Source organism: Rhizophagus irregularis, chromosome 10 (genome assembly GCF_026210795.1).
Source record: "Rhizophagus irregularis chromosome 10, complete sequence".
In the NCBI taxonomy this organism is placed as follows: domain Eukaryota; kingdom Fungi; phylum Glomeromycota; class Glomeromycetes; order Glomerales; family Glomeraceae; genus Rhizophagus; species Rhizophagus irregularis.
This window is the reverse complement of record NC_089438.1, coordinates 2,019,907-2,035,564: the sequence shown is the minus strand read 5'-3', so window position 1 is coordinate 2,035,564 and position 15,658 is coordinate 2,019,907. Positions and strand designations below refer to the sequence as shown.

General features: G+C 21.6%; 2 protein-coding genes across 3 annotated transcripts; one reads left to right on the top strand and one right to left on the bottom strand.

Annotated features, from left to right (window-relative positions):
• Positions 1 to 7,434: 7,434 nt before the first annotated feature.
• On the top strand, positions 7,435 to 9,388 carry OCT59_001962 (uncharacterized protein). Of its 2 annotated transcripts, none has more exons than XM_066144174.1 (6): positions 7,435 to 7,455; positions 7,556 to 7,560; positions 7,726 to 7,870; positions 8,034 to 8,111; positions 8,228 to 8,340; positions 8,407 to 9,388. In XM_066144174.1, the coding sequence occupies exons 2-6, from the start codon at positions 7,558 to 7,560 to the stop codon at positions 9,022 to 9,024; spliced, it is 957 nt and encodes a 318-aa protein (XP_065995361.1). In that variant the 5' UTR covers positions 7,435 to 7,455; positions 7,556 to 7,557; the 3' UTR covers positions 9,025 to 9,388. The 2 variants fall into 2 exon arrangements, with proteins under 2 accessions (XP_065995361.1, XP_065995362.1); XM_066144175.1 differs by having other exon boundaries at positions 7,556 to 7,643; positions 8,036 to 8,111.
• Positions 9,389 to 10,165: 777 nt separating this feature from the next.
• OCT59_001961 (uncharacterized protein) lies at positions 10,166 to 13,359 on the bottom strand. Its single transcript, XM_025316064.2, has 10 exons — positions 13,088 to 13,359; positions 12,684 to 12,835; positions 12,360 to 12,608; positions 12,015 to 12,251; positions 11,824 to 11,938; positions 11,592 to 11,736; positions 11,410 to 11,510; positions 11,002 to 11,339; positions 10,667 to 10,919; positions 10,166 to 10,594 (listed from the first exon to the last, which is right to left on the bottom strand). The coding sequence occupies exons 1-10, from the start codon at positions 13,257 to 13,259 to the stop codon at positions 10,584 to 10,586; spliced, it is 1,773 nt and encodes a 590-aa protein (XP_025181440.1). The 5' UTR covers positions 13,260 to 13,359; the 3' UTR covers positions 10,166 to 10,583.
• Positions 13,360 to 15,658: the final 2,299 nt, after the last annotated feature.

Below are 15,658 nucleotides of genomic sequence, written 5' to 3'. Positions count from 1 at the left end.
AATAATAACAAAAAAAAGTGATTATAGTTCATCAAGTAAAGATTTGGCTTTTAGTTAATAATTAAAATTACTGCCCTTCAAATTTACTTTAAGAGATCATAGCCAAAAATTATCTTTTTGTCAGAAAGTACTTAATTAATTTATAATGAAAAAGATTGTTTTGTTAAATAAATAACATGAAAAGTATATTACTATTTTTTAGTTTGCATTATTTATTTATATTAAAAGAATAAAAAAAAATTATTATCATATAAGATTAAAAAACTAACATACTCACTATTTATGCAAACATAAACTACTACATCTGTCAAAAGTAGTGAGTAAAGCTAAGAGAATTGTTACTGATGTATGATACCTAAAAAAAAAAAATTTACTTTGACTTTTACATGATATTTTATATAATAAATATAATATTTATAAATAAATACTTAAATTGATATCTAATTCTTAAGATAATTTATTATTATATTTGAAAAAACCATCTATATATAATATATAACTTCTTTTATTTTCTTTTCTGATATTTAATAAATTGCTATATAATTGTTTATTTTTAATTCATTTATTTATCTATTTATTTATTTATTTATTTTATTTTATAGTAAATCAACTCAGAGTATTTATTTATTTATTTATATAATTTATATAATTGAAAGTTATTAATTATAATATATATATTTTTTTTGCATAAGAATTTGATTGATTGATAATTTATTTACTATTATATTATTTTTTATTATTTTTTAATAAATATAATATTTTAAATAATTGTATATAATTTAATATATATAAAATAAAGTAAATTTAAAATTGTTTTTTTAAAGGTAATAAAAAAAACTGCAGATCTATGAATTTAATTCTTCTCAGTTTAATATACAACTTAAATATTATATAATGAATTTGCTTATATCAAACCAAATTCTCTAGAATAAAAATTACCTATAAGTGTATGAAATGGATGGTTAGCTTTAAATAATATTTCCTACACTTTTAAATTACTAGAACAAAATTTATTTTCAAAATTTTTTTCATTAAATTGTTATATTATAAAAAAAATTAATATATTTAATATATATAAAATAAAGTAAATTTAAAAATTGTTTTTTTAAAAGTAATAAAAAAAACTGCAGATCAATGAATTTAATTCTTTTCAGTTTAATATACAACTTAAATATTATATAATGAATTTGCTTATATTAAACCAAATTCTTTAAAATAGAAATTACCTATAAGTGTATGAAATGGATGGTTAACTTTGAATAATATTTCCTATACTTTTAAATTACTAGAACAAAATTTATTTTCAAATTTTTTTTTATTAAATTGTTATATTATAAAAAAATTAATATATTTAATATACATATTATTAGCTAAATATTATTAATTGGTCAAATAATACCAAATTTTTTAAAAAAATATGAAAGTAAAATAAGATAAATAAAAAAAATAATAGAAAAAATTTTTATAAATAAATTTTTGTAATTTTCAAAGTAATATATTATAAATTAAAATAAATTACTATATTATAATTACTATTACTATAATATATTAATAAATCAATAGATAATTATTTCAAATAATAGATGGTTAAAATCACTAGTATTATATAATAACTATTTACATGATTTATTATTATAGAATTTTGTGTTTATTATTTAAATTTAATAATAATTAATACAAAATATCTTATTGCAATATTTGAATTTAATAATGTAATTTAATATATTGTTTGATGTTTATTATTAAAATTTATAGTTAAATGTTAATTAAATAAAACTCATATTTTCTTTACTTTCTTGTTAAACACTACTTTTTTGTAAATACTACTTTTCTCTAAATTTTAATTTTTATTATATATTTATTACAAATACTTATTTAATATTTTTCATCATCATAATAAGTATAGATGAAAATAAACATAATGAAAATCTATATAATATCTTAAATAAATAATAATAACTAAATAATAAAATTATAATTCTACTCTAATAGAAAGAATTAAAGTTAATACTATTTTTTCTATATAAAAGAATGCAAAAATAAAATTTAATCAATATGCAAAGTTTTCTGGATTTTCTTTAAAAAGAAAATGCATTAAAGTTGATAAAGATGGAATTGTACATAGGAATGGAAGGTTAATAATTTAGTTAATTATATTTATCTAAAATTGGTTAATTAATGATTAATTTAATTAATTATAAATTAACTAATTAAAAAGAGATTTAAATTATTTGATTATAATTAAATTAACAAAATTAATAATATTTGACTAGAATTATAAAATTAATTAATAGTTAAATAATGGTTAATTAACTAATTAATTAACTTAAATTATAATTAATTCTTAATTTACCATTTTTAGTTAGTATATGATATAAAATATTTGAATGCAATTTCTCTAATAAAACAATTTTTAATCAAATTATTGATATAATTTACCAATAAAAAGAATGTCTAAAAAGATTATATGTTTATGACATATAAATTTATCAAATCCAAGTCATTAATAGAGCTAACACAATCATTCTATAATTCCTGATATATATTTGTATTATTAGTTATACTTTTCAGTAAAATTAAAAAATCATTATTAAAATATTACATTATAAGTAAAATCAATTATATTAGTTATAATTAGTATTAATAAAATGTAAAAATTATAGCAAATTATAGTATTATATTATGTTTATAATAATTCAAAAAATCATTTTTGGTTGAAGTTATAAACTAATTAATTTTAAAGAAAGTACCAATAGTATTTTTTCACTATAATTTATATGTGTAAATTCAAAATTATTAAATAATGAAGTATAATGGACTTAACATAATGCTTATTTTTAAAGTTTTTTAAATTTTAATTAACCAGGCATTATTAATTATTTCCTAATATTGTTAATGAACTAATAAGAAAATACTAAACTTTATATATTATTCTATCAGTTTAATAACAATAAATATTTAGTTCTTTGCTATACAAACCTTTACATTAAATTACTGAATTTCATAAAATTTACTTAGTAATATATAGTAAAATTAATGATTTTTGAACTGCATAAAAATTTATGAATTTATAATAAAATTTGAACAAAATTTTTTTATTTGAAAGCCAATTGATTATAGTTTTTAAAAATGTAATTAGAAATATTCTATTTTTAAAATGCAAAGAAATATTTATTTGTAAAGTAATGGATAAGATAATTTTATGTATAAAAATAAAAAAAATATATAAAAAAATCATTGCTTATACTTTGTAATGAAACAATTTTTTAATTTTTCTTTTTTGTTTTAATACTTAATAATTATAATTGATTGGCTTTTTTAAAAAAAAATTCTGGCTAAATTTTATTAAAAATTGAAGCAATAAAAGTATAGAATTTTTAAAAATTATTAGTATTATAATTTAATTATATATATGCATTAGAAATCATCTTACTTTTAGAAAAAAGCTATTGATGGCTTGATGCAATATCTAAGGTTGCTTGCTGAAACCTAGGGATTTAGGCAAGATGGCGTTTCACCAAAAAGTGAAATTCTGCCGAAACTATATTAAAGTTATATTAAAAAACTGGCGAAACTTTGGAGAAAGACGAAACTGCCAAAACTTATTATAAATGGCGAAACTGCTAAAACTCTGCCGAAACTATAATAAATCTATAGTAAAATTTTGACGAAACTAATCGTAGGATTTTGAAGAAGTTTAGACAAGCAACCTAGCAATATTATATAATTATATATAAAATGATTAACTATTACTAGATTTTTAAATAGAATGATGACTATATATAATAAGAGATTTCTTAAAGATTAATTTAATATAATACTATAGATAAACCTTTTTTCTTTATTAGAAATAATACAACTATTTAATATTATTGAAATATAAGAACTTTTAGAATTATAAATTATATAAGCATAATATTATTCTTTTAATTGATGATGACTATTTATAGTATAATGAATAAATATATATCATCTTGCCAATCATTTACCGATCACATAATTCCAAATTTAAAAACTTGTTAAAAAGCTACAAATAATTTTAAAATAATATGGCAAAAAAATAATGGAAATCCAAGCTAAGTGCTAAATTATCATATAATTTTAATTATGTGATTATTAGTATAATTTTTTTATATTGCTATAATACATTTTTTCATATGTGATAATTAGTCATTTTTGCAGATCATTAGACAAAAATTAATGGATGAAGGTGAATATGCATAGGCAAAACTTGAAACTTTGCATAAATATTCTCTATCTTATATATAATATATATTAAAAATAAAATAGTAATACAATTCATTAAACAGATTTTTTATTAGTAGGGTATTTAATAAATAATTTTGCAAAATAAATAAATAAATATCAAATAAATCAGTATCATAAAATTAAGTAAATACCACAAAATTACATAAATTAATGCCACAAAATTAAATAAATTGATGTTATAAAACTAAATAAATCGCAAAATTTAATAAATAATATATATCATAAAATATATGTTAACAATTCATTAAAATTTAATAAAAATTTCAAACAATAATAAAAGTTAAAAAGTTGCTACTAAGAAAAGTCACTCAATAACAATCTAATTCTAATAAAATTTAATATACAATAAATTATAATTAAATTTAAGTTTTTTTTGCATGATATATTTAAAATAATCGACAAATGATTGGCAAATGATCAGTAAAATTGTGATAAAATAGGAATGTCTGCTATACTGCTATTTATACACTTGTTTATTTATAATTAATAAATTCAAAAGTTGCAAAATTTAATATTGGCCTTATTGTCAAATAATAGATTTGAAAAATATTTTATTTATTTACTATATAAAAAGAATTTTTTATAGTAATAAAAAATTTTTATATTATATAATTTTTTAATTATTTTTTATTAAAATCTTAAAATTTTAAATAATATTATTAAGATTATTTTAATGGTTTCATTTTTAATATTATAAATGATATTAATATCATTTTAATATTATTTATTATTACAATATATTAAATATAATATTGTAATGATATTGTTTTGATATTTTATAATAAATATTAAAATAAGGTTGTTAAAATAATCTACATGATATTGTTAACAATATTACTATAATATCAATTTGATATTGTTAAGATATTACTACAATATTAATTTAATATTATTAAAATATTATTTAATATTATTTTGATATTATATAGTAGTTATATTGTAATGATATCATAATGATATTATATCAAAATAACATTCAATTTTGATATTCATTGAGATTTCTGTAAAGTAATCTACTAATTTGATGATTTTCTTATCTTTTAAACAATTAAAATCCTATAATTTTTAAATTATTTTAAATAAATAAATTATATACAATAAAAATTAAATATAATCAAGTATAATTATTAAAATATTATACCATATAGAAAAAAATATCTAAAAAAATAAATATTGCATTTTTTGATTTTATTTTTCCAACTACTTATATTTATAAATATAAATTATTTTTGTAATTATTATATAACATTCTTTAAAAATTAATTAAAATTTTAGTATTATTTTTTACTATTTTATGCAAATTTAAAAATAATTTAATAAAAAAATTTATTGTTTATATTGTATATAATCTAAGCAAACAATTTAAATACTAGTTAAAATTTGGTATTTTTCACAAATTATATAATTCAATAATTAGGAATTGTCTAATAATTTTTCAGAATTACAGAATTACAATAACAAATGGCTAAATAACAAATAATTGATATTATTTGGTATAATTCTAAATTATTTGGCATTTGTCATTTTACAAATGATCTAAATGAAAAATGCTGATTTATTATGACAGAGAATTATTAATTAATCAAATAATTAGATTATTTCCAAATACTAAATTTAGTAGTATACTTAAAAAATTTATTGAAGAATTGTTTCTGTAATTATATAGAATTAGTATTTTTTTTGCGATTATCTATTAAAATTGAAAATGCTAAATCTAAAAACAAAAATGTAGGTTATAGACTTATTTCATACCATTTTTATTTTAAGAAAATTCAATCTGAAACTAGTTTTTATAATAAAATTAATTGCCTAACCTATTTTTATGCTTTTCCGAAACTAATTATAATTTAGGAAAGTTTCAGATTTACCAATTTTTTCATTAAAAAATAAATTTTTGAGTTTCGGATTTTTGAATTTTATTGTTAAATGAGTTTCGGGCAGCAACACTAGATACAAGAAGTTAAATCTCATCTATAACACTCAGGCTTTAGTAAATAGTGAAATTAGAAAGGGCAAAATGTTTTATTTAAATATTTATTACATAGATAGCAAAAATTTTTATTTACTATTATTTCATGAAATTTTATTATTTCCATAAAAAATAGTTTTAAATTTTCCATTTTTAAATTTATACATAAATTTGGGTAGTGCAATAGACGCAGGTACATTAAGTTATAATTGAAAATTACATTTGCGTGTATAAAAAATATTTTGATCAATTTAATATTTAAAGTTTTATATTTGTGCTTATATATTTTGTAACATGTAAGTTGTAACTTCAGTTATAAAGCTTTAAATTAGGTAGGTAATATGCATTATAGTAAATTTATAATTTTTCTTGAAGTTTAATAGAGCTTTAAATAAGTAGTATAAAGTATTGCTAGTTAAAAAAAAAACAAAATTTTTTAATAAAATTGAAAATAATTCTTAAATTCTCTGATGTTTGGTTGAATAATTCTCTTTATAAATTGTCAACTTGATTCAACTTAGAATATGACCTTGAAAAATTTGTTCTATTGAATCATTGTGTTTGGATTTTTTCTTATTATCACTTAGGTATACCGTATAGTATGGAAGAATTATGAGATCAGTTTTAAATGCAAAAGTATCGATGGAATTGGTTTTGATACGATCAAACTCCGACATAACGATATGTTGGTTTCCATATGAAAATCGATATTTGTACATTCTCTCTTATATAATAATAATGTTGCATGGAATAAAGAAAAAAATAATAGCCCAGAATCGTAAGGTTTGATGTATTAATTATAACAATTTATGCATACCAAAAAGGTATAATTAATTAAGCGAGTCGATTTAAGTTTTACAAAGAGCGCATTTTAAATTTTAATCCATAAAATTCTTATGTTTTTTCTTTTAGGAAAAGAGCATACAAAAAACTATATATAATTGAAATTTATTATTCACAATTTCACTCATATAGTAAGAAAAGCTCGTTTCAAAAAAAAAGAGCATTTAATAATTAAGATATTACCGGCAAAAGTGTCGATAGAGTTGCGGGCATGCATCTTGATAGACATATCAGATATGATATGTTTGCGCATATGTATTTGCACGTGACGATCGTTAGATTTTTGGCATTTTGCAAACAACTAAGGAAAAATAAATAAAAACATTTGAAAAACAACCTCTTTTGATATTTTTGTGTAAACCCTGTAAAAAAAAGTGAGTATTAACTTTTTTTGAGCTAGCTTAGTCTCGTGAAAAAATATATAACCCAATTTTAACTATATTTTTTTAATTCGTAAAAATCATTTTTGTACAGACATGGTATGTTTTTTGTCATGTTTTTACTTTCCAAAATTTCCCTTTTTTTGAAATATACTAACGCGACTTATTTCATTATGTCTTTGGTAATTTTTTCTTATTGTTGATAAATTTATGAATAATTGTTGTTTGAATAACTGTTGCCTTTTCTTGACATTGATAATAAAGTCCGCCATTGAAAACATCTCACCTTCAGTGATAAAGAGGATTTCAAAAGAGATAAATGCTCTTGTTGCACAACCTCCGGAAGGTATCAAAGTTATAGTAAATGAATCAGACGTCTGTGACGTTCAGGCATGGATCTATGGACCTGGTAACTTATTTTGATATAATTTTAGTTAAAACATTTTTTACCTTAATAAACTTTTTATAAGACATATTATTATGGGAAATTGTTTTTTATACTTTATGATATTATAGAGGTTCTTATGCTTTTTTTCTTTTGTTTAAAAATGAATGATTCGGTTTTTATTTAGAGAGTACACCATATGAAGGAGGTTACTTTAAAGTAAAATTGGTATTAGGAGCTGATTTTCCTGCAGCCCCACCAAAATGTAAGTTTCCATCCTTGATATTTTTATTTTTATTTTTTATTTTTTTACATGATAATTAATTGTAATTCTTCTTCGATTGGATGTTTTTGTGGGGATTTCGTTTTAAAAACATTTAGGCTATTTTATTACAAAATTATTTCATCCTAATGTCTCGAAATCTGGTGAAGTATGTGTTAATACTTTGAAAAAAGATTGGAATAAAGATTCAGGGGTTGAACGTATTTTACTGGTATGTTATCATTTATAAACTTTACGTTTACTTTTTCACAGTTACTTACTAAAAAAGAATCAAAAGACCGTCAAATGTCTCTTGATCGCTCCTAATCCAGAATCAGCACTTAATGAAGAAGCCGGAAAACTTCTTTTAGAAAATTATGATGATTATGCAAAACATGCTCGTCTGATGACGAAAATACATGCTCAAAATAAGGCAGCAGAATTTTCTTCCAATATCTCTAACAATAATAGTTCGACAACATCTTCACCTACTACTATTATCACTTCTACAACATCTCCATCCACTTCTTCACCGAAAAAATTTGTTTCTTCACAGATGATGACGAAAACTACTTCACAACAGATCACTGCATCTACAACAGAAACTAATACGATGACGACAAATAATTCTAATACAACTAATTCAATTAATAATTCTTCTACAATGAATATTCCTGCTCTAATCACTCCACTTACTGTATCGAATTCAATGAATGAATCGAAATCTCCCAATGCGATGAATAATGGTGGTGCAAATAGTAATCATAATCACCTTAAAAAGAGTCCTACTTCTGTGAATTCGAATGATAATCAACTGGCTTCAAATAATCCTACTGTAACACCAAAGAAAAGAGCCGGTGATAAAAAATTGGATAAAAAACAAGCCGATAAGAAACGTAGTCTGAAGAGACTTTAGACTAAAAAAAATAGATGTAGATGGAATACGACGATTAATATTAATATGTTACTCTTCGTTGATTGATATTATATAGAATGAAAAAAAAAAGAAAAGAAATTGTAGAGACATATATTAAAATTATAGTTCATTTTATTCATCCATATGTTTTCGTAAAATGTGAAGTATTTATTTGTGATTAAAATTAAAGTTGTTTGATTTTGTTATATGTTAGTAAGAATTATTATTATTTTTTAGTTAATGTGTAATAATAGTACGTAAGTTTATTTAGAAAAATGAACTATAAAAAAATTATTTATTCTCCTTTGATCTTTTTATTACGAATTATTAATAAATTTAATGAATTTGTGTTTATTAATTGATTAACCATTTGGTATTAAGTACAGTAAATATTTGTTAGTCATTTGTAAAATTTTGTTACTCTGTCATTTTTTCTTTGATTTTGATATAAAAACTCAAAAATATAAATTAAGATTCCATAATTTTTCTTTTATTTTTAAGCATTAAACTTCAATAAAACTATTAGAATTAGACAAAACAAATTTACTTTTTAGTTTAATAAAGTAGATGCACTGGTTGTAAGACTGTTGTAAGTAAAAAAAAATTTTATAGTAGTTAAATTAAATATAAAAAACTTTTAAATATGTAAGATCTATAGTTATTAGAAAGAATTTTATAATATATAATTGGTCCTATTTTTGAAATATGGGGATATTCCTTTCTTTCCTTATACTAAAAGAATTTATTACTTCTTATATAAATTAATTTTGTGCAATTCTTATTAAATAATTAGACTGATGATGTTACTAGTAGTTGATATATATACTTTATTTATATATAGCAATTTAATAAAATCAATATGCCTTTATTTGAAAGTACATTATAAAAAAAAATTATTCTTTAAATATATATATAAAGCATTTTTTTTAAATTTTTTTTTTTTAAATTAAGAATATTTCTTTCACTAAAAATTTCAAATAGGATTTACTTGTGTAAAATACATATTTAAAAATTATTTCGTACAATATGTATTTAAATCCTGAATCTAATTTCGAAAACAGGTTAAATTTACTTTCACAATTAAACATAAAAATATTATACATAAACTATTAAACTATCAAAAAAGGGCACAAATAACATAATTGCTTATTACCTTTGTTTTTATTACAATTTACAATAAAGATTTATCTATAAAATATGTTACTATATGGTTAAAAATTTTAAATTTATGTTAATCAAAGTTATTATAAATAATTTTTTGCACATTAAAACTTTTAAAGACCGAAAATTATATATTTATATATAATTTAGCAACTTGAAAATCACTTCCAATAATATATATTATTATTAAACCATTAAGTTCGCCTTTCATAATAAACATAAATATATGTTTGCACGTTCTATCCATTTGCAAATTTCTTAACACCCATTTCCAAACTTTCCATGCAAAAGAAATTAATTGAAATTTTTTTCTATAGTTACAAATGAAAATAAAAATAAGAGTATGATAACCTTTTGATTCCTATAAATAACAATGGAAGCACTTTTATAGCAAACACTTATTGATAGCCTATAATAATTATAAGGATAATATAATTAATATAAATATTTAATTAAGCATTCATTATGAAGATTTACATACCCGCAAGTAATGCCTTTTCGGCAAAATATTTGACATCTGCATCTGAATCCTCTCGTAATTTATCCAATGCGGGCTTTACTTGTGCATCTAAAAGTACTACGGTTTCTTGACTCTGTTTAAGAACAGGTATTAAGACTTCATAGGATTTAGCCACATTAAATCGAATATTAGGAATAGGATCAGAAACTAAATTATTCACTGTAGGAAGAATATAATCTCTGATCACTTCTGGAGTAACGGCAGGAGCCATTGTCTAATGATATTATTAACTCAATTTATTTAATTCACTAATAAAATAGAAAAAATAATGTATATTTTATAGATGAAGTACTAACCGTGATAGCAAAAATAGTCGTCATTCTATATAAGTAATTTGGGTGATTTCCCATTGCTAGCACTTTTGGTATAATTGTAGTCTTTGCCCATTCGACTCCAAATACTTCAGTCAATTTTTTCAAATTAACCGTTGCGGCTTCACGAATAGAATAAACATTATCTCCCAACCAAGACATACACAAATTTCCTAACTTTTCGTCAAAAAATGCAACGCCTAATTGGCTAGCAAGTAAAGGAATATAATCGATAATTGCAAGACGGACGCGCCATTGCTTATCTTCTGCTAATTCAACTATAGCTGGAAGAAGATTCTGCGATAAAAGCTCAATTCCGATAACTGGAATGAAAATCACTTATTAATGTAAATATTTCAACTCATTTAATAATTATAATCAATAATTTCTTACCTTCATTTACTTGTTCCAATTTTGATATAATATTTAATCTAACATCTGGGAATTCATCCTTCAGAAGTTGCAAAAATAACGGCAACAAATGTTCGGTTGTACTAAAATAATGAACAAATAATTTAAACATGTTAAATGAAAAAAAAGAGAAAGCATAATATTATTCAAAATTAGCTACACACGCTTCTTTGCCTAAAATAGGCGCCAATCCACTAATTTGAGTGGCTAAACTTGCTCGAACGTGTTGTGATGTATCAGTAACTAAATCCTTAACGCATGGTAAAATGTGTAATAAAATTGTTTGTTTATCGATATTTTGTGCAAATCCTAATACATATAGGAATAACTTTTTTTAGGAAAAAAAGACCCTCAAAAAAACAATACTCGGAAAACATAAATAATCATTCGATGTACCTGGAACTTGGCCAGATGCGGCTGTTCTTACTTCTGCTTCATTATCTTTAAGCAAATGAACGAATGCTAATACTAAATCATCGCGCGTTACTTCTTCACCAACAGCTTTTGCTATCTAATAATTTTAATATAGCATTAAGTTGACAAGAATAAATTAATAAATATAATAATATCGTGATAATATGGTATACCTTGACGAAATTTTCGGCTATCATATATCTAACTCTCCAGCTTTTATCTGAAACCATACTTCTTAAAGTTTGCAAAAGATAGGTTTTGCTTTCTTCTTTAGTAAGAATTTCAGCAATTGCAACTAAATCCTCAACGGTCAGTAAACGCACAGAATCTTGTTCATCTTGTGCAAGCTTACTAAATAATGGAATAATATCCAAAACAACCTGCTCTTTTGGAATTTTTTTCGCAAATTTCTGTTTATCAAAACAAAATAGAAAGTCCCCAAATTTATAAAGCATGTAGATTGCATAAATATTAATAGTTATTCAATTTTACGAAAAAATACGTCGTTCTAAACTTACACCTAGGTTAGCAGCAGCAGCCCTTCTAACCATTGGCGTATCATCCTGGCATAGTTGTTTGAACATTGATCGTAATTCATCCTGTGAAGATGGAGTTGCAGTTTGGTATGCTGCTGCATACAACCCGCAAGCGCTAGTACGACTGGTAAACCAATCTCCACTACCTAAGCGTTTAATAAGCGGTATGTAATATTCTTCAATTTGTTGTTGAGAGAGAACTATTGCAACCTTGGTCAAAGATTCGACAGCCTATTAACATAATTTTAAAATGATTTCAATATTAAATTCAGATCATTATATTAACAAATTATTTTTAAAATTAACCTTGTCTCTAACAAGAGTCTCTTCGACGGCAGCCAAATTTTCCAGTGGTCCAAGTATAATATGCGCGTGATCTTTACCGCCAACATATTCTACAAAATTGCCAAGTTCTTCTGCTAATGCTAAAAGTACTTCGTCTTCATCATCGATGGATTCTACACGAGAATGCATATTATAATTAATTTATCATTTTTGAAAAATTTTGATGATATCGAGTTTAAGGATAATTAATTTCTACTCTTCAACCAGTTTAAAAAAATATGTATAAGTAAATAACGAAAAATCACTATTAAAAATTACTGCTTAGTAAATTCGTTCGTTTTCTATTTCTTAAAAGAACGTTTTCGTCTCAAAACACGATAAAATAGTATATAATATTGTAAAAATTGCAAATATCGCTCACTCACCATCAAGAAATGGTATAAGCTCATCCCGAGTTCTTTGAACACCTAGTGCTAAGGCGATAGTTGAAAGACGTCTGATGGCATTTAAACGAAAATTAACATCGTCAGCCCTTAACTCATCCAGTAAAACTGCAATAGGATACAAGCTATCTTCATTATCAATATCGGTGTTCATTGTTAGATTAGTTCAAAAAATAAATAGATACTTTAATATCGTAAAAAAATGAAATTAAATGAACGAGATTAGCTATAATTTATAAAAATAGGGCCGTTGCACATCACAAATTTGTGGTTACTTGTTAGTGGCTTGAAGTTCTTTTCATCACGTGATTTAACGTTATTTTGTCATTAATCTTATAAAAAATAAAGTAATAAGGAATTATTACATTAGATTTCTTTTAAAAATATTTAGTTTTAAAAAGCTATTAGAATTTATAAATTTACAGTAATAGAATTATCTGATAATATAGCAATACTACATACAGTAAATTTACTCCAGAACATCTTATAATAACAAAAATATTCAACAAATTATTTCCAAAAGAAATAAATTTATAGTATTTTCAATTGCAAAAACTGCATTAGAATTGGAAGTGATAACAAATTAGTAAAATTATTAAAAGATTTTATTTCAACTAAACAAAAAAGTTGAAATGTAGTTGATTTATTTAACTATTTATATGATAATGTTTAGAATGCCATCCATTTGTTTATTTGACTATTTGTATAATAATATTCAAATCATCCATCCATTCATCTATCCATCCATTTATATGTTAAAAATATAGTATTAAATGGAATGGTATCTATTTATTCATCTAACTATTTGTACAACAATATTTAGGATGGCATTTATTTATTTATTTAATCATTTAAACATATATATCAAAAATGAACACTTTTCTTTTACTGAGTGATTGTAATATTATTCACCATGTGCTTTCATATTCTAAATGTGAAAAGATAATTTTAAAAGTATTTAAGATAGAAATACTCATCTGATTTATAGAATTCCATGTATATCTAAAATTACTGAATTAATTAGCCATCCAGAAACCAGAACTCTGCTTATTTATAAGATAAGTTACCTCTAAACCTAAGGCAAAAATCATATATAAAATTCTTTGCAGATTTTACTATAAAAGGAAATTTTATATTACATTATTATGATTTTTTTCCTTTTTAACTAATTAACCAATAAAATTTAAGAAAAAAGTAATGTAAAAACTATTAGTAAAGAGCCAATTATTTACAGTGACCTTTATTATAAATAAGTGGAATTCTGAGTTTACATAATATTTTCATCCTTTAGTTTATTGATTAATAGCAAAATTAATATAATATATTTGTTTAACAATTACTATAAAAAGTTTAGTATAATTTTGATTGAATATAATTTACTGATGCATAATACCTGCTGCATGTTATTTATTATAAATAATAATAATCTAAGTAATTTTATTGATTATGTAACTTTCATATAAGTAAAATAAATGTTCATTACATTGTTAATATCAGATATTACAACTTAATTTTTAATAATTTAATAAGCTCTTATTAGAAATACATTATAAAAAATGATATGCTGTTAAGTCTTAGTAAGTGAAAATCTCATTTGGCTGGTAATATTATTGGAAAAATAAAAATAAAATGTGAGAAAATAATGATTTCAATATCTTTATTCATTATTTATATATAAAGGTCAAATTACATCACAAATTCATATGAAATTTATCATTTCAAATTTTTTCAAATTTTTAATGTTTATTATTAAAGTCATATATTTTTTACCCAATTTAATTCTTTAATAATTCCATTAATAAATTATAAAATCTAAATTAAAACTGATAGATTGAAAGAAAATAACTTAATTTATCATTTTATTGGTATTAATTTAGAAATTTATACAAAATGAAGGACTAGATAAGTTTTAAGATTACACTAAATTTTGATGAATATATATATGCTACATCATATTAGCGTTTGAGTTTTATAGAGTTACTTTAAAAATGGTCAAATCAGATTAATATAGCAAATTTATATACTGATATTTATAATGGAGAAGTATGGAAAACATTTCAACAACTCAGATACTTGATTTTTACAAATGAAGCAGCCAATTCTAATCTTGAAATCATGATTAATTTAGACTAGTTTTAACCATTTAATTTATTAATTTACAATTTTGGTATTATCTGTGAAGTAATATATAATCTTTTTTGTAATATTAGATTTAAATAAAAAAATATACTATATCTTGTACTTCTTCTAAAAATAGAAAAAATAGAATTATACAAGATAAATTCAATTGTTAACAAATTGTTAAAATTCTAGGATGGTGTTAATTTACCTTTTACTGATTTGCATTCAATTAGTAAAAAATCTGAATAGCAGTAATTTACTATAATAATAACACTACTAGAAAATTATACAGTTATATTTTAGCATTAGTTGGCTGCTATTAATACTATAAAATAGCTAATATTAGCAGAAGAAAGTTTAATTACAAAGAGTTTGATAATATAACAGATTAAATTGAACTGAACCACCAGTTTTTGGTTTTAATACCCAAAT